At 37.6% G+C, this 23366-nt stretch overlaps 1 protein-coding gene across 1 annotated transcript in view; it reads left to right on the top strand.

Annotated features, from left to right (window-relative positions):
• Positions 1-23366, top strand: part of CIRSR (corepressor of RBPJ and splicing regulator) — a 44557-nt gene extending 21191 nt beyond the window's left edge. Inside the window, exons 8-10 of the mRNA XM_025933771.2 lie at positions 19708-19814; positions 20919-21004; positions 22324-23366. Coding sequence (XP_025789556.1) covers positions 19708-19814; positions 20919-21004; positions 22324-23065 — 935 coding nt within the window. The 3' untranslated portion in view covers positions 23066-23366. The remainder of the gene's footprint in view (positions 1-19707; positions 19815-20918; positions 21005-22323) is intronic.

Below are 23366 nucleotides of genomic sequence, written 5' to 3'. Positions count from 1 at the left end.
CCAGAAGAAAAACATGCATAGAAGATTTATCTTGGATGACCATGAATGAACAGAACCAGATTTGAATGACTCAACAAGTTTTGCCATTGGACACTGCAGCGATCATTTCCCAAACTTGCCTGATGTAAAGGATCACTTGAGTATTTTGTTAAAGGTTCCCAAGGCCCTATTGAATCAGAGTACTGAGAGGATTCTGAGACTCTCACCCTAGAAGATGGTGATGATCTGAAAGTTTGGGAAAACAGGTTTAGGCAAAAATGATATGCCATAGAATATTCTGGGTGGGTGTGGTGTAGTGTGTGTGTGTGTGTGTGTGTGTGTGGAAAGGGAAAAGTACAGAGAAGGAAAAATGATAATGTGCTAAAAGAGCTTTTTTTTTTTAAGGGAAATATTCATTTCAGTATCATTTCTAATTTTTTCCTGTTGTAAACTAAATATCCAGTCCTAGAGGAATTGCAAAATTATTTGTTGATATATTTAGTGAATTAAGGATTACTAATTGAATCTACATTATGATTCTGATAATATAAAGCTACATGCATATACATTAGGACTGGAAGGAAACATGGAAGACTGAAATAGTTAATAATTTGGTGAAATTACATGTGACTGTCTTTACTTTTATATTAAAATGTGTGATTAAAATTGGAAAAGAAACTGGGGCACCTGGGTGGCTCAATCGGTTGAGTGTCTGACTTTTGATTTTGGCTCAAGTCATGATCCCCGGGTTGTCGGGCTCTGCACTGTCAATGGGGAGCCTGCTTGGGATTCTCTCTCTCTCTGCCTCTGCTCCTCTTCCTTGTGCTCTTTCTTTCTCTCTCTAAAATAAAAAACTTTTTTAAAAATGGGAAAGAAACAAGATTTGGCTTTTCAAACGTTGAATATCTCTTGTATTCTTGAGAAGGTTGATGTTTCCCTTTGTTCTCCTGTATTAAATTTATTTTCAGAATAGTTGGAACAGCTGAAGAAAGAAAAGAGTTACTGGTGTGTCGTAAAAAGCATATTCATGATGAGAAATAACTAGCAGACTGAATTAATTCTTTGCCTCTTTATAGAAAAAGGCATTAGGAAAATTTCCATTTCCAATTTTTCCTTTAAAACTGACAAATATAAGTGTGAGAACAAATACTGGTAAATACACAGGATATTTTTAATTTCTTAAATCCTGTATCTTACTCATCTGAGAATATCTCAACACACTGAACTCTATGATAAAATTATGGTAAAAATAGATCAGTAACTTTCACCATCTGTGATACCACAGAAGATGATGAAAGTTACTGATCTATTTCTGATGCACTGTCAAGGTTGAGAACCATCAGCTTCAGCTGTATGTAAGAACAATTGATATGATATGAAGATCTCTTAATGATATGGATGTTGTTTACAACATTTGGTCAAATTAAAAATGCAAATTGTAAAACAAAGTGGCTACATGGATTCCATTCACGTTTCTTTTGCTGTCTTTAGGTAGACATATAGACAGATACTTGTAGAAAAATGACTGGCAGGAGATAGACGAATATATTAACAGTGGTTATACATTTATAGTTTTTAAGTGAGTATTAGAAGAATTAAAAATTTTATACATAAAAGTAAATTATTTAAAATTTTATTGCTCAGTGAATACGTTTGAAGTTTGACCTGCATTTAGCAGTGCCACTTAACTAACACTAATAGAAACTCTTAAAGGATTCTCAGAAACAAAATAAAAAACTCTAGTATATCAAATAGGAAAGCAAATAATAATGATGTTGTATCCTGAATTTGAATGCAGTGAAAAATAAACTGGCCAATTTCCTAATCCACTTGCTGATTCAAGCTAAAAAATCTTTTCATTTTAAAAAATCACCTATTGAATAATGTCTCACCAGTGAATAGAGATTATTTCTGCAATAATGCAATTTCAGTGGATGTGGTTATCATGGGATAATCACACCCCTGGGGTACAGCCTTGTGCCTGTAATCTCCCAGGAGTGTAATTATTTCATGATAACCGCACCCCCCGGCGTTGCATTATTTCTATTATGAAATTCTAAGTTTAGTATATAAAGTAACTTACTTTGATCACTGGTAACTGCAAGGTGCTGTTAGAATGTTCCAGCTGTGAGGTTTACAGAGACCAGCCATAAGATTTACTTCTCCTTTACAAAGTTAAATTAGGCAATCAAAATGCTTCTTTTGGCTAAGCTGGTTTAGAATATCTTTTCTACCGATAAGATCATCTTAACTTTGTAAGTTTCCATGCACTCTGAAGTACATCAGAATTATATGTAAAACTTTCAAGCTTCAGTGGTGACTAAATGTTTATAAAGTATTTTTATATTACATTCTCATTAGATGTACTGCCCACCTGCCTTCATGTGTACTCTTTGGCCCTTGTTCTTATCATTGACTCTTACCATCTGTCTCTTACATTTTTAGTGTATACTGATATTAAACATCAATTTTTTTTAAATCCACAAGGTGGGTTTTCAGCAAAGCAAGTGGGGTGTTTTTGGTTTTGTTTTTGTTTGTTGCTTTCTTAATAGATTTAATAGTGGGGTGCCTGGGTGGCGCAGTCGGTTAAGCGTCCGACTTCAGCCAGGTCACAATCTCGCGGTCCGTGAGTTCGAGCCCCGCGTCAGGCTCTGGGCTGATGGCTCAGAGCCTGGAGCCTGTTTCCGATTCTGTGTCTCCCTCTCTCTCTGCCCCTCCCCCGTTCATGCTCTGTCTCTCTCTGTCCCAAAAATAAATAAACATTGAAATAAAAAATTAAAAAAAAAATAGATTTAATAGTTACATGTATCTGTATGCCTTTTACTTAATCATTTTGTTTCATTTCTTGTTTGTGCTTTTTCTTAATAGACTTTATTTTTGAGAGTTTTAGGTTGAGAGCAAATTTGAGAGGAAAGTACAGAGTTTTCCCATAACAACTGACCCCCACAAATGCACAGCCTCTCCTATTATCAACATTCTCTACAAGTGTTGCACATTTGTTATAATTGATCAACCTACACTGACACATCATTATCTCCCAGAATCCATTGTTTACATTATGGCTAACTCAGCATTGTACTTTTTCTGTAGGTTTGAACAAATGTATGATATGTATCCATATTATAGTATCGTACAGAGTAGTTTCACTGCCCCAGAAATTCTCTGTGCTCCCTCCTCTGTTCATACCTCCCTTCCCTCTAGCCTCTGACAACCACTGACTTTTTTACTATCTCCCTAGTTTTACCTTTTCCTGAAGATCATGTAGTTGGAATCTTACAGTGTGTAGCCTTTTCAGATCGGCTTCTTTCAGTTAGTAATATGCATTGTAGGTTCGTCCATGTCTTCTCATGACTCATTTAATAGTTCATTTCCATGTAGTGCTAAATAGTATTCCATTGTCTGGATGTACCACAGTTTATTGATCCACTTACTTACTGATGGACATCTTGGTTGCTTCCAAGTTTGGGCAGTTAGGAATAAAGCTGCTGTAAACATCTATGTGCTGATTTTTGTGTGGTCATAAGTTTTCAGTTCCTTTGGGTAAATACCAAGAAGTGTATGGGTAAATACACTTGGGAAATACCAAGAGAGTGTGGTAAGAGTATATTTAGTTTTATAAGTAACTGACAAACTCTTCTAAAGTAGCTGTACCATTTTACATTCCTATCAGCAATGAACAAAAGTTCCTGTTATCCATATCTTTGCCAGCATTTGGCATTGTCAGTGTCGTGACAATGTCTTTGTATGTTTTGGTCCTTTACTAGATGTGTCTTTTGCAAATACTTTTTCCCAATCTGTTGCTTGCCTTTTCTTTTTCTTTCTTTCTTTTTCTTTCTTTCTTTCTTTCTTTCTTTCTTTCTTTCAAATGTTTTATTTATTTTTGAAGGAGAGAGAGACAGAATGTGAGTGGGGAGGGGCAGAGAGAAAGGGAGACACAGAATCTGAAGCAGGCTCCAGGCTCTGAGCTGTCAGCACAGAGCCCGACATGGGGCTAGAACCTACGAATTGCGGAATCATGAGCTGAGCTGAAGTCAGACGCGTAACCGACTGAGCCACCCAGGCGCCCCTTCTTTTTCTTGATCAAGTATTTTGTCAGCAGCTTTATTGAGTTAACATTTGCATACCATACAGATCACCCCTTTAAAGTGTACAATTCAATGGCTTTGAATTTGCATATTCACAAAAGTTGTACATCCATCACCACAGTTAGGTTGAAAACATTTTCATTACCCCAAAGGGACCCCTCAGCCCCTTACCCTCCAGCTCCTAGTCCCCCCAAGCCCTAGGCAGCCACTACTCCACTTTCTACTTTTTTTGTAGATTGCCTATTTTTGACATTTCATATAAATGAAGTCCTACAAAATGTAGTAAAGAAGGTAGATTTAACATCATTTTGTTTGCATTTAAATTTCACACTTAGAGGCACCTAGGTGGCTCGGTTGGTTAAGTGTCTGACTCTTGATTTCAGATCATGAGTCTCACAGTCATGATGAGTCTCAGGTCATGATCTCACAGTCGTGAGATTGAGCTGTGCTTGCACCCGCATGCTCTCCCTCAAAAATAAGTAAACTAATTAATTAATTAATTTAATACTTAAAGAATTACAATTGCCTTTCTCCCCCCCACCCCAAACACTAAACGTCTAGTGTCCTCTTCCCACGGAGTCTAGGCATGTCACCTCCTTACACATCAATTATACACAAAGTATTGTTAACCAGGAAAGCTCACCTAAGCCAGAGTTTTTATTAGGGTTCAATTATATGGTCATGATTGATCGACTCATTGACCATATAGTTGAACTCCTCTCTAGTTCCTCTCCCTTCTCCAGAGGTCAAGCTAATATCAGAGCCCCAACCCTCTACTCACATGGTTCGTCCTTCTGGTGTGGCCAGCCCATCCTGACTCACCTCCTTAGCAATAACCTGTCTGCGTCACCTCAATAATGTAAACTATCAGATCCCATTATAAATAACAGACACTCCTATCACTCAAGAAATTTCAAGGATATAGAGGCTCCTTCCCAGGAACCGGGGACAAAGTACAGCCAAGTTCTTTACTACACAACAGTTGTATTTTTTTTTTTTTCATTTAGTTCAAAATATTTTAAAATTTCTGTTGAGACTTCTTTAGCACGTGTGTTATTTAGAACTGTATTGTTTAATCTCCAAATACTTTGGGATTTTCTGACTCTTCTTTATTATTTCTAGTTTAATTCCGTTTTGGCCTGAGAGCATTGTTTGTATGATGTCTATTCTTTTACATTTGTTAAGGTGTGTTTTATAGCCCAGAATGTGGTCTCTCCTGGTGATGTTCCATATGAGCTTGAGAAGAATATATATTCTGCTGTTCAGAATACTTTATCCAATATATACAATACTTTGTACTGTATTGGATAAAATACTGTATATATATCAACCAGATCCAGTTGATAATGCTATTTAATTCAACTATATCATGTTGATTTTCTTCTGTTGCTCTCTGGATCTGTTTCTGATATAGGGGCATTGAAATCTCCAGCTATAATAGTGGATTTGTCTATTTCTGAAAACATTTCTATCAGTTTCTGCCTCATATTTTGATGCTCTAATGTTAGATGCATACACATTAGGAATTGTTGTATCTTGCGGAGAATGAAACCCTTTTTCATTGTGTCATTGTCTCTTTATTGTTGATAAATTTCCTTGGTCTGAAACTTGCTTTGTCTGAAATTAACATGGATACTCCAGCTTTATTTTATTAGTGCTAGTGTGTGTGTGTGTGTGTGTGTGTGTGTGTGTGTGTGTGTGTATAGTGTATATATATATATATATATGTATATATATACTATGTATATATAGTGTATATATACACGATATATATATATATATAGCGTGTATACATATATATAGTGTGTGTGTGTATGTATATATATATTTCTCTATCACTTTAGTCTATGTCTTTATTTGTTTAAAGATTTCTTTTTTATTTATTGATTGATTTTTGGATTTTTTAAAAAATTTTTAATTTACATCCAAGTTAGTTAGCATATAGTGCAACAATGATTTCAGGGATAGATTCCTTAATGCCCCTTACCCATTTAGCCCATCCCCCCTCCTATAACCCTCCAATAACCCTGTGTTTGTTCTTCATATTTACATGTCTTTTATGTTTTGTCCCCCTCCCTGTTTTTATATTATTTTTGCTTCCCTTCCCTTGTGTTCATCTGTTCTGTGTCTTAAAGTCCTCATATGAGTAAAGTTGTATGATACTTGTCTTTCTCTGACTAATTTCACTTAGCATAATACCCTCTAGTTCCATTCACATAGTTGTTATTTATTTATTCTTTAATGTTTATTTATTTTTGAGAGAGAGACAGCGTGAGCAGGGCAGGGGAGGAGAGAGAGGGAGACACAGAATCTGAAGCAGGCTCCAGGCTCAGAACCTGATGTGGGGCTCGAACTCATGAATGGTGAGATCATGACCTGAGCTGAAGTCGGATGCTTAACCGACTGAGCCACCCAGGTGCCCTGTAAAGATTTTTAAAAAATTTTTTAAGTAATCTCTACATCCAACGTGGGGCTCAAAGTCACAAGCCCAAGATCAAGAGTCTCATGCTCCACTGACTGAGCCAGCCAAGTGCCCCTGTGTCTTGATATTTAAAGTGGATGTGTTGTGGTGCCTGGCTGGCTCAGGTCAGTACAGCATGCAACTCTTGATCGTGGGGTCATGAGTTCACACCCCACATTGGGCATAGAAATTACTTTAATAAATTAGAAAAAAACAGTGGGTTAGTTTTAGACAACCTATCATTGAGTCATATATATGTAATAATAGGTCTATTATTGATGTAATTATATTTATAATTGTTATCTATTTGTTGCCCTTGTTCTTTATTTTTTTGCCTTCTCCTTTTTCTGCTTTTAGTCGAGCATCTTATGTGATTCCATTTTCTCTCAGCATATCAATTGTACTTTTTTTTTTTTTATTTTAGTGGTTGCTCTAGAACTTGCAATGTGTATTTACAACTAATTTAAGTCCACTTTCAAATAGCACTGTACCACTTCACAAGTAGTACCAGTACTTTACAACAGAATAAACCAGCCAGACCAGGCATGACCAGGCACGGTCATTTATATAATGCTCCTGTTATATAACACAATTCCTTTTCTCTGTCCCTGTTAACATTGCTGCCATACATTTACTCATAAACTATAGTCAACTAGTATATCCTTGCTATTATCATTTCATACAAGATGTTATCTGTTAGGGGCGCCTAGATGGCTCAGTCACATAAGTGTCTGACTGTTGATTTCAGCCAGGTCATGATGTTATGGTTTGTGGAATTGAGTCCCACGTCGGGCTCTGTGCTGACAGCACAGAGGAGCCTGCTTGGGATTCTCTCTCTTCCCCTACTCTGCTCCTCCCCCACTCATGCACATGCACTCTCTCTCTCTCACTCTCTCAAATAAACTATAAAAAAAGACACTTTCTCTTAAATTTTTAAAAATGTTTAATTATTTTTGACAGAGAGAGAGAGAGCGCGAGTGGGAGACACAGAATCTGAGGAAGGCTCTAGGTACAGAGCCTGACGTGGGGCTTGAACTCATGAATCATGAGATCATGACCTGAGCCAAAGTAGAACGTGTAACTGACTGAGCCACCCAGGCGCCACTCTTATTCTTAAGATAATATTTTATCTTCCATTTATTCCTTTTCAAGTGCTCTTTCATTATGTAGATCCAAATTTCTGATCGTTGTCATTTTACTTCTCTCTGAAGAACTTCTTTTAATTTTTCTTGCAAGGCAGGTCTGCTGGTGACAAATTTCTCAATTTTTGTTGGTCTAAGAAAGTCTTTATTTCTCCTTCACTTTTGAAGGACAGTTGCTCTGGATACAGAATTTAGTGTTGGTAGGATTATCTTTCAACACTTTCAATAGTTCACTCCATTCTCCTGTTGCTCCCATGGTTTTTTAAGAGAAGTATGATGTAATTTTATCTTTGTTCCTAACTAGGTAAGAGTTTTTTGCCCTCTGACATCTTTCAAGTTTTTCTCTTTGTCTTTGATTTTCTGCAGTTTGAGTATGATATGCCTAAGTGTAGGATTTTAGGTATTTATCATGCTTGGTGATCTCTGAGCTTCCTGAATGTGTGGTTTGTTGTCTGTCATTAGTCTTGGGAGCTCTCATCCATTATTACTTCAAATATTTCTTCTGTTCTTTTCTCTCCTCCCTTCTCCTTCTGGTATTCCTGTTGTGCATATGTTGCACCTTTTGTAATTGTCCCACAGTTTTTTTGTCTTTGTTTTTGTTTTTAATGTTTATTAATTTTTGAGAGAGAGAGAGAGAGTGAACAGGGGAGGAACAGAGAGATAGGGAGACAGAATCAGAAGCAGGCTCCAGGCTCTGAGCTGTCAGCACAGAGCCTGACGTGGGGCTCGAACTCACAAGCCACGAGATCATGACCTGAGCTGAAGTCAGACGCTGAACCGACTGAGCCACCCAGGCACCGCCACCCCCCCACACAGTTTTTTAATATTCTGGTTTTATTTTTTTCATTTTCTTTGCCTTTGCTTTCTGTTTGGGAAGTTCCTATTGACATATCTTAAAGCTCACTGATGTCCATGTCGAGTCTGCTGATGAGCTCATCAAAGGCATTCTTTATTTCTGTTAGTGTTTTTTTTATTTCTGGCATTTCCTTTAATTGAGTCCAGTGTGAAGCTTGAACTCATGACCCCGAGATCAAGACTACTCCAACTTGGAGCGCCTGGGTAGCTCAGTCGGTTGAGCGTCCGACTTCGGCTCAGGTCATGATCTCGCACTCCATGAGTTCGGGACCCGCATCGGGCTGTGTACTCAGAGCCTGGAGCCTGCTTCAAATTCTGGGTCTCCCTCTCTCTCTGCCCCTCCCCCACTCATGCTCTGTCTCTCTCTCTCTCTCTCTCTCTCTCAAAAATATTTAAAAAAAAATTTTTTTTAATAAAAAAAAAAGACTACTCCAACCAACTGAGCCAGTCAGGTGCCCCTAAGCCTCATTCTTTTAGTTAGCATGTGTGCCCCTGAGCTGTAACCTTCACAGGTGCTTCTCATCTTTTTTTCTCCACTTCCCCCCCCCCACCCCCCGCCTTTTTCCCCATGTAGGTTAGGTTTTGATAAAATAGATTCCCTTGAGGGTAAGCATATGTTTAGGACAACAAATGCTGTGGACATATTTCAGACTGGTTATTTTTCCCTTCTTATTGTTGGAAGGTAAATACAAGGAGATTGTTCTTTTTTTTTTTTTTTTAAGTTTTTTTTTTTTTTTTCAACGTTTATTTATTTTTGGGACAGAGAGAGACAGAGCATGAACGGGAGAGGGGCAGAGAGAGAGGGAGACTCAGAATCAGAAACAGGCTCCAGGCTCTGAGCCATCAGCCCAGAGCCCGACGCGGGGCTCGAACTCACGGACCGCGAGATCGTGACCTGGCTGAAGTCGGACGCTTAACCGACTGCGCCACCCAGGTGCCCCAGGAGATTGTTCTTTGATAGTTCTTTGATAGAAGTGTAGCGGCTTCAGGAAGTAAAACTCATGAAAGTGTGGGGGCCCTATGAAGGTTGGGGGCCCTATGAAGGTTGGGCCCCCAGGAGTTTTTAGTTCTCAAGCTAGTCCTTGCGTAGTCTCCAACAACAGTATATTACCCTTTTAAGGATTCCTAGTAGTTCCTGACTCCATTGGTGGCTTCTGGTCCTGTTAAACTGTGATTGTCTGTACCACTTGTCTCTCCTGTTTTGGGGATAATGTCCTACCCTGTGGTCTCAATTCTTTAATACTGCTAAGAAGGTTGGTTGATTTTCAGTTTTGTCAGCTTTTTGTTGTTGTAAGGATGGGAGGACTTTCAAGCTTTTTATATATTGGATGAAAATCCAAAAGTTGTAAAAGCAACATAAAAGTGAATAAACGTTGAGTCCACATTTGTTAACATTAGTTTCATATTGTACAAATTACTTAGTACAATTTTGGTGTTTCAGGCTTAAGTTGCTATATATTTAAAGTTACTTTGCCATTTTTTAATCTAGATACACTTTTTTAAATGTTTACAACGGACTCCATAAATATGCAAATTTTACATTTTTAATAAAAGTGAATTTCAAATTCAAAATTCAAATTCAAATAGTTTTGACACAGAATTTCTGTTTTCTTTGTAACACGTAAGTCTGAGAACCAGCCACACCACAAATGGCTAACATGATGTTAACGTTTCCTGTGTCTCTCTCTATCCACTCTTGTGTGTGCCATAGCCTTTCGTGTGTAACAATATGAAAATGAAGAAATAGCTTAAATTGGGGCGCCTGGGTGGCTCAGTCGGTTAAGCGTCCGACTTCGGCCCAGGTCATGATCTCACGGTTCGTGAGTTCGAGCCCCACATCAGGCTCTGTACTGACAGCTTGGAGCCTGCTTCTGATTCTGTGTCTCCCTCTCTGTCTCTGCACCTCCCCAGCTCGTGCTTGCACTCTGTCTCTGTCAAAAAAAACTTAAAAAAAAAAATTTTTTTTTAAAGAAATAGCTTAAATTGAGGAAAGCATCATTTTACACTTATTGGAAAAGTTTGCCTATGAACACTCTTCCTTACCTAACTTGATTTAATTTCCTTGAAGAATGTCACACTCAGCGGTCACTCTGATGGAAGTTTCCTGCAACACAGCTTCCACGTGCTACTTCTCCGTCTTTTATTCAGCCTGCTATGTTGACAACATTTTGTTGCTTGAGGACATGTATGGGAAATGTAACAAAATAATGGTCTGATCACAAGCTTCGCTAGAAAGACATCTAGTAGCATGCTAGAGGGACTTCCCATAGAAAGAAAGATGATAAACTCAGTTGCCCATCTGGCAAATCTCCCTGAATCTATTATGGAGTTCCCTTAACAACTCCTTGGAAGAAGTTGAATCCTACCAGCACAGCTACTAGGATAGACCTACATCTGATGGCACAATTTTTGTTTAATTTTCCAGCATAATTCTACTGCAGAAAAAGTATTTGTGTTACCGGATTCTCATTAAAGCTAACCTCCTGGGGACGCTTGGCTGGCTCAGTCAGTAGAACATGCAACTCTTGATCTCAGGTTCATGACTTCGAGCCCCATGTTGGGTGTGGAGCCTATTTAAAAAAAAAGAAAAAAAAAGCTAAACTCCTAAAATAGGCAGATATTAAAACTAATAAATAAAGGATTGGGGCGCCTGGGTGGCGCAGTCGGTTGAGCGTCCGACTTCAGCCAGGTCACGATCTCGCGGTCCGTGAGTTCGAGCCCCGCGTCGGGCTCTGGGCTGATGGCTCGGAGCCTGGAGCCTGTTTCCGATTCTGTGTCTCCCTCTCTCTCTGCCCCTCCCCCGTTCATGCTCTGTCTCTCTCTGTCCCAAAAATAAATAAAAAATAAAAAATAAAAAAAAAATAAAGGATTGACCTCAAAATAAAGAAGTGATGCATTATCTCTTTCCTTTGTCTAGTTGATCAGTCAGGGACTAGGTTTTTTGTGTTTGTTTGTTTTTAATGCAGGTGGAAGCTAAGTAGCTGACAAGAAGTGTTGACCTTTTAAAGAGCTATAATTCAGTAAAACTTGTCAAGTTATGGTGCTCCAAATGCCAAAGTGGTACTCTTGATTAATACTTTAAATTTTGGCTATTTTAAGTGGTTACCAATGGTTACATCATTTCTAACTATTTATAAGCACTATTATAATTCAGTGCTTAAATTTGTTGTTACAGTGGCTAGGCCTTGAAATTCCACTGTCATTAGCAAATTAAATGTAATCCTGTTCTGTCAGTAAATTACTCTGCTCTGTATTAAAGTCACGTGTGGGGTAGTGGGGGCTACACTTCTCCATAATCTCCAAGGGGTATTATGATTCTCAGATCACAGTCATAACTCCCTTTTACATGATTCTTCCTATTAACATCGTTCTATCTACTCAAAGTCTGCCAGCTTCAAGTAAAGGAAATGAATTAATGATTACCTGGAAAAGGAAAATGAATGAAATATAGTCCACTTAGTAAATATTAATTCTACGCAAATCAAACTTAATGAAGTTAACAACCTTCATTGTGTTACGCTCACTTACAATGCCTCACTTTTTACCTTTTCCTAAATCGTATGAGAGTTTGAAAATCAAATTCAGCTTCTTATTCTTTCCTGGAAAATACAAGCTTTTCTGAATTAGGGACTGTATCTTCTTTATCTTTGTGTCCCTAATGCCTTGCACCGTGTACATGCTTAGTAAATAATACTTTAGAAATAATAGTTTAGTGAGTGACTGAATGAAAAGGTTTTGCTAACTATATAAACATCACTGTTTATCATCTTCTCTGAATATATCTTATAACATACGTTTACAATTCATATTTTTCCTGTTCTTTGATATGAACTGATTTTCCAAAAAAGATTAGAAGCTTGAAAGCAAAAACTAAGTTCTCCATTCTCTAAAATGCTAACAGAATAAAATAGTAAGCTCTCAGTAATACATACTGATTTAAAAAAAAATTTTTTTAACGTTTATTTATTTTTGAGACAGAGAGAGACAGAGCATGAACGGGGGAGGGTCAGATAGAGGGAGACACAGAATCTGAAACAGGCTCCAGGCTCTGAGCTGTCAGCACAGAGCCCGACACGGGGCTCGAACTCAAGGACCGCGAGATCATGACCTGAGCCGAAGTCGGCTGCTTAACCGACTGAGCCACCCAGGCGCCCCTACATACTGATTTTTAAATCACTTTCTAAGTTATATACTAGGGAGGAATAGGCTGAAATTCCTTATGCCAGGTTCCCTCCATAGTTAGAAGGAGATGTAATACAGAAATGTGGTGAGCGTCTAGCATAGTCGTTGAGTAATTATTGTTGACTGATTTAAAATGTCATGTGTAACTATTTTATAAAGTAAAATGTACTGGTCAGGCTGCCTGGGTGGCTTAATGGGTTGAGCCTCCAACTCTTGACTTCGGCTCAGGTCATGAACTTGCAGCTGGTGTGTTCAGACCCCACGTCGGGCTCTGTGTTGATAGTGCAGAGCCTGCTTGGGATTCTCTCTCTCTTCCTCTCTCTTTGCCGTTCTTCCACTCTTGCTCTCTCTCTCTCTCTCTCTCTCTCTCTCTCTCTCTCAAAATAAATAAAGTTAAAAAAAGTACAATATACTGGTCGTATAGAGTTTGACAAATACGTACACCCCTGTAACCAATGTCTCTGACAAGCAAGATTCAGAGCTTGAATATTACCATAACCTAGAACATACCCTTCCGTCCCCTACTGGTCAGCCTCCTCCACCCACAACCGCTGTTCTATTTTCTAACCTCGCACGTTAGTTTTGCCTCTTCATGAACTTCGTGTAAATAGAATCATACGGTATGTATTTTTTGTGTCTGACTTCTTTGACTCAGCATAATGTTTCTGAGGTTCATAGATGAATAATGTTTAAGAGCTGTCATATTCTCTCAGGAGCAATCATGTTCTTTGTTTTTTGTTGTTGTTTTTGAGAGAAAGGGAGAGAGTGGGGGAGGGGCAGGGGAGAGAGAGGAAGGAGAGGGAGGGAGAGAGATAGAGACACAGAGAGAAAATCTTAAGCAGACTCCACGCTCAGTGTGGAGCCTGATGAGAGGCTCCATCCCACATCCCTGGGATCGTGACCTGAGCTGAAATCAAGAGTCGGGTACTCAACCAACTGAGCCACCCAGGCACCTCCTGGAGAGCATTCATATTCTTAACTAAAACATAGTGCTAACTTCTACCTCATGTTCATCACAACACAAATGACTTTTCTCATATGGACTGTGAATTCACTTTATCACTGCAAGTATCATCACTAAAATATTTGCATATAAATTAAGTTGAAGATAGAAGTTAGAAGATATAATCAAATGTAAGTCATATTTGTAACTCTATTGATTCTGTAAGGGAAAGTTTTTTTATTTTTAATAGTGTTCTTTACTAGCATACAATAAGGGCAGTTTTATCTTTCCTTGTTTTTATGTATTTTCCAGACACATAGATTAAAATGAAATGCTTCATTTTTCCTTTACATTGTATGTTTTAATAGAGATCAAATTAGCTGTCTTCAGTATGAACTTGAGATAAGGGCAATAAGAAACACTTTTGTTTCCAGCCTCCACTAAGCTGCACTGGCAGTGTTTCAGGAAAATTCCCAGTATGGAGCAGTTTTATTACAATTCGGTACAATTGGTTCTTGCATAACCTTTGGAAAATCATACGTAAAACATTCTCATCTATATAAATAAAAATCACCCACACACTTTATTAATAGCTTTGTTCACTTTTTCCCTGGGACTTGTGCTGCATGTTCCCACTGTGCCCCCTTTTTCAGTCTTTTTTAAGGATAACTTTCTATACGCTTTCTTAAAGGCAAAAAGGTTAGGTAATATTAGGAATCATATGTATACGATTCTTGATAATTCCCACTAGACACAAATCTCCCCGTCGTGTTCTATAACCAGTGTCTCTGTGTGGCCTTTTTACCCTTAGTAACAGGGAGTGGCTTTTTTACTAGATTCAGTCGATTTAATTTCAAGGAAGAAAGACGGAAAAAAAGGGTGTACTCCCATGGAAATAAGAATCATAACATATGTAATTTGTGATCATATTTGGGAGTTTATTTTTAGATAGGCTAAATGTGATCATTTTTGGGAGCACATTTTTCAGGTTCTGCCCCCTCCACTATTACTACGTAGCGACAGCAAAACATTCTAGGTTGAAGTCTCAGCCTTTTGTCCTCAGTCTAGTTCACTGGCCAGAAATGTGTGTGTTTTCAAGTGTCATTTTTCTCAAGTCCAAACGTAAGAAGACTTGCTGTGTAATCCTCCTAAGTATATGGTATAACATGCCAGAATAACTTAATAATAAGCCTGTAGATCTAACTACCAACTTACAGGAAATACAAAGACTAGAAGAACATATTAAATGACATCACTATCCAGAATGTGGGATACTCTGCAGGACAAATAACCCAGTTTCTTCAGCAAACGAATAGCGGGTGGGGGTAGTGAAATTTTTTTAGATGAAAACAGACTTAAGGTATGTGTCACTTATACCTCAGTTTCTAAAGAGGGAAAAGAGGGGCTCCTGGCTGGCTCAGTTGGTAGAGCATGTAACTTTCAGTCTCAGAGTTGTGAGTTCAAGTCCCACACTGGGCATGGAGCCTATCTAAAACTAATTACTTAACATAAAAAGAGAGAGAGGGGCTCTCAGGTGGCTCAGTTGGTTAAGCATCCGACTCTTGATTTTGTCTCCGTTCATGATCTCACGGTTCGTGAGTTGGAGCCCCACATCGGGCTCTGCGCTGACAGTGTGGAGCCTGCTTGGGATTTTTTTCTTTCTCTTTCTGCCCCTCCCCCCACTCGCACTTTCTCTCTCAAAATAAATAAATAAGCCTTAAAAAAGATAGCGAGATTTAAGAGATATATGAACTAGATGCAGTGTGAGGACCTTGTTTGGATCCTAATCTGGACAAACCAACTGTGAAAAGATACTGTTGGGACAATCTGAATGGTGACTGGATATCCGATGATATTTTAAAACTGTCAGCATGGACAGGTGTAAAAGGTGTTAGGGTTTTATTTTTAAGAAATACTCCTTGTTTGTTAGTGATTAAATACCAAAGTGATATCTGAGATTTCATCTCTATCAAAATCTGGATCTGTCAAATACTCTGTCAATAACTCTATCAAAAAAGAAACACAGGAAGTTGGAGGTCATAAAGTAAGAATGGCAAAATATCATTGTTGAAGCTAAGGAGTACATTAGGTTCATTACATTATACTCTCTAGGTTTGAAATTTTTTACCGTATAAGGTTAAATACAAATCCACAATGAAAAGGGAAAAATTGCTCACTTAAAAAAATTTTTTTACGTTTATTTATTGTGAGAGAGGATTTGAGCAAGTGCAGGGGAGGGGCAGAGATAGCGGAAAAGAGAGAATCCCAAGCAGGCCCTGCACTGTGAGCACAAAGCCCAACGTGGCTCAATCTCATAAACTGTGAGTGCTCACCACTTTAATAGCAAACAAAACTATATTCATTTTAGGAATAGCAGACACTTGCAGCAAACAGTATATCCCATAAGGTATTGTGTTAAATTTTGGGGGAGAAGGAAAAGGCATTTCTCATGCAGCCTTCCCTAACCTGCAGGTCAGTGCCCTCCCTTCTCCCGCTGAATACCATGAAATTGTAGAGGGTAATGTTTCATTTCAAAAGGAATGAGGAACTTGGAAAGGAAGATACATCTGTTCTTGGGAAGAGCAGATTGACCTCGTGCTAGCAGTGAGACACAAGTGTGTCTGCCTTCGACATTCAGCTTCCTGCTGAGCTGTTTGTGGGCGTCAGCTGGGACTGCTGTCTAACGGTGAAGTTGGTGACGGGGCCTTTCTCATAGCCAGGACTTTTTAGTGTCCTCCAATAAAACATGCATTTTACTACACAACATTTCTTACCTCCCGTTACTTTTGCTGAGTTCTATAAAAATGAATGCTCTTAATGAATAGATTAGCCCCTGTCCAAACATAATTTTGTACAACCTAATTTGCCTTCTGGGGATTTTTTTTTTCCCCCTGAGACACTGACCCCACGGTATTTTTCTAGTAGAAAATAGTCTAGGTCTAATCAGGACATGAAACTGAATACTGTAGTCACAATCAGTATTCTGATGCTTACCTGTATCACAGCAAAGTTTGCAAAATGTAAAACAGTTTTCGTCAGTGGACCTGCTTTTCAAAATTGGAACATCGGTTTTCATGCTCTGGAGGCTTGACCCAGCCTGAGTGAAGTGATCTAGAAAGGAGTCCTCACAAATCTACATTTTAAAACAAATGTCCTCTTCCTGAATTCTCTAGAGTTATTCAACCATAGCAAATTTAAGAGCAAACCAAACATTCCTGGGCCCCGATTCCAGTTGTAGTTTAAACTGTTAAGGCACAGACACCAGAGAGCAAGGTGGTAAAAAAGGAGGACTTGGGTGGTGCTGCCCTTTCTGTAGCCTTGGGTGTCCGCGCCAAACTTCCACCAGTGCTGTTGGGACAGAGCGCCCGAGGTTCGCAACGTCCGTGGTCCCTAGAAGCCACTACTAGGAGGGCCCACGGACCAATTTGCCATTTTCAGTGGAAAACAAGTGGCGGTTACTAATTATGATGACCCTGTACTTTGGATCTGGATTTGCTGCACCTTTTTTTATAGTAGGACACCAACTGCTTACAAAATAAGGACGTTGTAATTAATCCATTACACAGATGTGAAAAGGAGTATTTTAAGAGATGCAGTTTCTTTGACAAATAGATCAAACTCTTGAATTCAGCATAATATGTTTGTAAATAAACTTATGGTGTGAATCTTTAACGCCTCTTCTCTGAAACATGGCATGTAAAAAATAATAATCATTAGGCACTATACATGAGAATAGTCATTTTGCATTGGAATATATCGTAAAATCTGTTTTTTCAACATATCTATATAATCTAGGATATCAACTAAACATTGAGTTCTCAGAGAGCTGGAGTCATTTCTATCAATTTAACTCTTCATAGCCACTGTCACAATAATGGGAAAGTATAAAGATACCTTGCTAAATATACCTTAATTGAACCTGACTTGTCACATCTTCTAACCCGGAACTTTTGATGATAGAAAAAGGTTTGAGTATAAGAATATATGAATAAGACTGGGTTTTGAAAAATACTACTCTAAAAGCGTTTTTTAAATCATGAAGACTATATAATAAAATAACCATAAACATTTTTATAGCTACTGGCAAAAATAATAATTGTTACTGTTTATTGAATACTGTTTGTCAGGTGGTTCCCTAAGTATTTACAGTCTTTAGTATGGAAGTGTATGCCAAGCATATGTACTACCCAGAGTTCGCTTGAGGATTTGGAAAAATATAGACGCTACAAGAGTAATGTTTGTCTCACAATCTGTCAGGCTAAAGAGAGATCATTTTCTTGGAGTAGTTGGAAGCACTGTAATGAAAATATAAAAAGCGTGTTTTTTAAAACTTCCTGAGAGCACCCGTGTTTTGATGAAATTAGTAACCTCTCATCATAATGGCCAAACCCTTCGGCCCCTTACCAAAGTAGCTTTTATCCTAATCCTTAGCATGTTTGCTTTCTGAATTCATTTGACATCTTAAAAAATTGTTAACAAGGAAATGGAGCTTTGACGCTTCAGAAAACATATTTTCTACTTTATAAAATTGTGTTCTACTTTCAGTTCTTGGTAATGTGAATAGAATGGTGTAAAGCCTGTAGAGCCCAGTAACAAATAGTAACCCACCTAACTTTACCACAGATGCTATTGACAAGTGAGCGGATTTGAATTTTATTGTTTTTTGTCTTCCATGCTAACGTATAGGTGAACGTGCAAATAACTGGTAAAAGACCAACAAAGCAGTGAAAAGAAAAATAGGTGAAATATTTAATCAATGAACTAGAGAATCCATTTCTGAAGTTTCTCTGTCCCCCACCCTCCCTTATGCATTGCTTGTTAGCAGGAACTGTCTTTATTCTTCCTTATATTCTGGATAGATCGCCCAGTGTAGTTCATTTAAGAAAGTATAAAGGATTCTAGGGCACCTGGGTGGATCAGTTGAGCGTCAACTCTTGATTTCGGCTCAGGTCATGATCCCTGTGTTGTGAGACTGAACCTCACATTGAGCTCTGTGCTGAGTGTGGAACCTGCTTGGGATTCTCTCTCTCCCTCTGCCCTTCTGCCCCATTCACGTGCACTCTCTCTCTCTCAAAAAAAAAAAAAAAAAAAAAAAAGGAAAAAGAAAAGAAAAAAGTAAATTGATGATTTAGGCCAGAAACTTTAAATAGCTTCTATGAAAAGTTGTTATTTGCTACTGCAGGGAAAACAAAATGAAACTGAAATATACGAAAGAATGAGGAAAGGGTCTCTCCTTCCATATGGTCAATCTAATAATGTTTGAGGGAAGGACACCAACGTTTTCTTAAAAAAATTACTTTTTAATTGTATCTGTCTTTAGTCCATACCTATTTTTAGTATGTAACCAAAAAGGAGTTTGCTTTTCAAATTGGGATTTTGCAAAAGTAGAAACAGCAGCTTGTGAAAAATGTAACATATAGACATCTATCGCCAGTCTAAAATTGCTTGTCACCAACCCCAAACTTATAACTAGAAATTTCAAACTCTGAGCATATATATCTATATATGGAAGATTAATTAGTGCTTTGTAGTTATCTGTAGCATGTGTGTATGTACATGTGTGCACGTGTGTGTGTGGTGATAATTAGCAAACCATATGGCAGCGTATTCAGTATTGATATTTGATAAACGAGGATGAGGAATTTTGAATTAGAAACTAGAATAATAAATTGCTCGTGTACCTTTAAAAGTATCTTTTTTAAATTGAATTCTTACTGAGAGAATAACTATTAAAGTTTAATTGCAGTTTTTTGCCATTTTCCTTTGATTTTGTACTAAAAACTGCCAAGCAGATAACATCTAAACGTATCTTTTCAGTGTGACAAAGTTACATAAGAAGAGAATCCCCTAGCACGTAAAGAAAAATGCAATTATTTTCTATTCTGAATCTCCAGACTGCTGTTTTAGAAAATCATATCTGATTATTTGCTCAGCAGAAGATTATTGAGTTGATTTAGCTGTGATTTTACTTAACAAAGCTTCAACTGCATTCCTACTGTGGAGTCCAAAAAAGGTAGAGAGATATAAATGATACATTCAAACTGCGATTTTTGTGAACAGGGCCATCGATGCACCCCTCGGAGCTAATAGCGGAGATGAGAAACAGTGGGTTTGCACTGAAACGAAATGTACTGGGGAGAAACTTGACCGCAAATGATCCATCACAGGTAATGATCTTTTTATCGGTAAGCTGAAAATGTCTATAAATCTAAATGTGATTGCTTGTGAATTGCTACTTATTGTTTTCCAATATGCATATATCCATAGGAAAGCAAGATAGAGCAAAGAAGATGCCTAAAATGTACTTGGATTTTGATTCTTTATTATTTTAACCTAAATGAGAAATTGTTTTTAAACCTATATTTTTAATAAATGAAACTGCTCCTCTAGGTTTATGTGGTTAAAGTCTCTAACTGAACTGGTGATAAGGTTATGTTTTACTTCCTGCTAACTTACATTAAATAGAACCAATAGGAAGAAATGTATAGAAGCAAACTCCTAAAATTATAGAAGATATTTTAAACTTAATTTATTGAACTGTACATAGATCCAGAAAATGGTTGCGTGTGAAGGGTTGTGGATATTTTAATGCAAAGTATTTTATTTAAGGAGGAAACTGGAGCCCAGAGAAGTTAAGTGATTGCCCTTGTGGCTCATGTGGCTGTCTAGAGATAAAACTGACACTAAAACCCACACTCCCATTGGCATAATCTTGTGGTACTCTGAAAAGCGGCAGATTACTTTGCAAACACTGCTAGGGACTGTTCATAGAACCTGTATCGTCATATATTTGTTCTGTTTGGTATATTGGTGTGTATTTGATAATCATATATTTGATAATGTACTGTTGAATTTATAAATGCTAACATTATGGATGTTTTGACCTTCCTATAAAGTTCATGATCGTCTTGGTTTTAACATTCCATTAAATTAAAAATAAAATAGTTTAAACTCTTATGTGTTTAAATTCCAACTCAAGAGATAGAGAACAGAAACCATGTTATAAACGTTTTATTTGTGTTTCTCTATCTTCCGCTTTCTGATAAAGTTTGTTAATGCTGACCAAGCAGTTATCTTAACCTCTTGATGTATTATGATCCTCCTTGACAGGAGATTATAAGAAAATTTTTAATCCCCCCTCCACTTCTCAATCCAGAATGTCATACTCATTTCTAGTATAGGTTTGACAGAATTTCTTTATGCTTTCTTTCCCATCTGATAACTAATTTGTCTTGCAGTCTAGCAATTTAATGATGTCTTTGTTGACTCAGGAATATGTTGCAAGTGAGGGTGAAGAAGATCCGGAAGTCGAATTTTTAAAATCACTAACAACCAAACAAAAACAGAAACTTCTCAGGTAATTAAACAGTATATATTTAATGGATTCAACTATTTTTTTCTTATATTTCGTCCTGTGCATCCTATTTACTGATTTATTCCTCAGCTATAATAATACAATTTTGTCTTTCTTTCAGTAACATGAAAATGAGCGTAAGATTATATACTCAGAATATACCACAAAATCATTGTACTTTCCAGAACATTTAATTTGGAAGTAGATTTATTTGTAGGTTTTACTTTTTGTACTAGATTTGTATATATCTTTGCATACAGTTCTTACAAAGTATTATGGGTCATGTATTACTATTTTTGTGATTTTTTATGAGGAATGCTGAAAAATGTTTAAATATGAATCTTAGTTGAACAGACTACCTCTGGATTAAAGAATCCAAGAAATGTCTGCTGAGTCCAATAGAGGGAGCTCATGATGTTTCAGTTTGTGGAGTTTTGAGCATGGCTGGACAGAACCCAGTGAAGACATTTTTATTTTAGAGTAACTCAAGCACCAGAACAAGTTACTCTTCTGAGAATGTGAAGTACTCTTCAGAAATTCAGAATGCCTTAATAGAATTGTCCTAAACAGTTGTTGAAAACCAGTATGTGATTATTTTATATAAGAAGAAAGGAATCCAAAAAATGTAAAGTGTATTCTTTTTTAGAATTCCTGGAAAATAAGCCCTTCAATTTTGATAATGCAATGTTGATTAATTATTTCATACTTTAATATAGTACAACATTGGGGCGCCTGGGTGGCTCAATGGGTTAAGTCATGATCTTGTGGTTTGTGGGTCGAGCCCGACATCAGGCTCTGTGCTGACAGCTCGGAGCCTGGAGCCTGCTTCAGATTCTGTGTCTCCTTCTGTCTCTCTGCCCCTCCCCTGCTCACAGTCTCTCTCCCTCTCAAAAATAAACATTAAAAAAACCCTTTTTTTTAAACAGTACAACATATAATTAATTTTTCATCTGATTATAGCTGTATATTTAAATTTACATTAGCATGTAGCTAATGTTTTATAAAGCTTTCTTGAGGTCAGGATGTCCATTTATTTAGAGTGCTATATAATTTCAAAATCTGAATCAGTAAGAATTTTTTTTAATAGTCATTGCTATTGAGGAAAGAATAGTGAGATAATTGGCTTAATGCATTTAATTTTATGTGTGACTTGAATAATTTAAAAGGAAGAAAATTATTTGTCATTTAATAAAGTATACATTTATGTTTGAGTCCCACTTTAAATAGTACCTAGGAAAATATATTGTCTATTTAAAATTTTATATTTGTCATCAAGAGAACTATTTTTACATAGTATGTTATTACGATTTTCCCAATAATAGGAAATTGGATCGACTTGAGAAGAAAAAAAAGAAAAAGAAAAAAGACAGAAAAAAGAAAAAGCTTCAGAAGAGCAGAAGTAAACACAGAAAACATAAAAATAAATCCCCCTCCTCCTCCTCTTCCTCCTCCTCCTCCTCCTCCTCCTCCTCCAGTGAGACTTCAGAAAGCAGCAGTGAGAGTGACAGCAAAGAAAGAAAAACACAAAAGAAGAAAAGAAAGAAAAATAAGTGTTCGGGGAATACCAACAGTGATTCTGAAGAGAAGGACAAGTCTAAGAAGAGAAAACTTTATGAAGAACTTTCTAGCAGTCACCATAACAAGGACAAAGCCAAGGAAAAGCCTAGGTTTTTAAAACAAGAGAGTTCTAGAGAGAATAGCAAGTGGAGCCATGCTGATTCTGACAGAAAGTCCCGAAGCCATAACCAGAGCCCAGAGAAGAGAAGATCTGCAAGATACGAGAGGAGCAGCAGGAGTCAGAGCAGGGACAAGAAGGGTAGGAGAAGCCGGAGCAGAAGTCATGGCAGTTACCAGCAAAGAGAAATAAGAAAACGGCCACAGCGAAGTCCCAGTGAAGAGCAGGATGGAAGAAATGGCCCCAGAAGCCACGGCACAGATGTCTACAGAGGAGGAAAACCGCACAGGGAGAACCCAGGAGATAAGCGTGCCGGAGTGACGCACAGAGAACGAAGCAGAAGTAGAGAGAATAAAGAGAGACTGTATGTGACAATTACCTGGGAATAAAAATATCTCTGCTCACTTATTAAATACCTGTGGCAAGGGCTAAATTACATACTATTGTCTTTCTAATGAAAAAGCTTTGTTTTAATTTTCCATCCCTGAAAACTGGCATATCAAATACAAAAACTACATGAGTCCTATAGGAGTGAACTTTGCAAATATTTGCAAGTAATCTCTTTTGGGGCTGTAAAAATATTTTCTGTGGAGAAATGTCTCTTGTGCCCTCTACTAGATAAAAACCCCTATAACTCTGTGGCATTTTCTTTTTTCTGAAACATCATTAAAAGAATGGCAATACACTGAA

The sequence above is a fragment of the Puma concolor genome, chromosome C1, assembly GCF_028749965.1.
Source record: "Puma concolor isolate L17-30 chromosome C1, mPumCon1.1.hap2, whole genome shotgun sequence".
In the NCBI taxonomy this organism is placed as follows: domain Eukaryota; kingdom Metazoa; phylum Chordata; class Mammalia; order Carnivora; family Felidae; genus Puma; species Puma concolor.
This window is presented reverse-complemented; position numbering and strand designations above follow the sequence as displayed.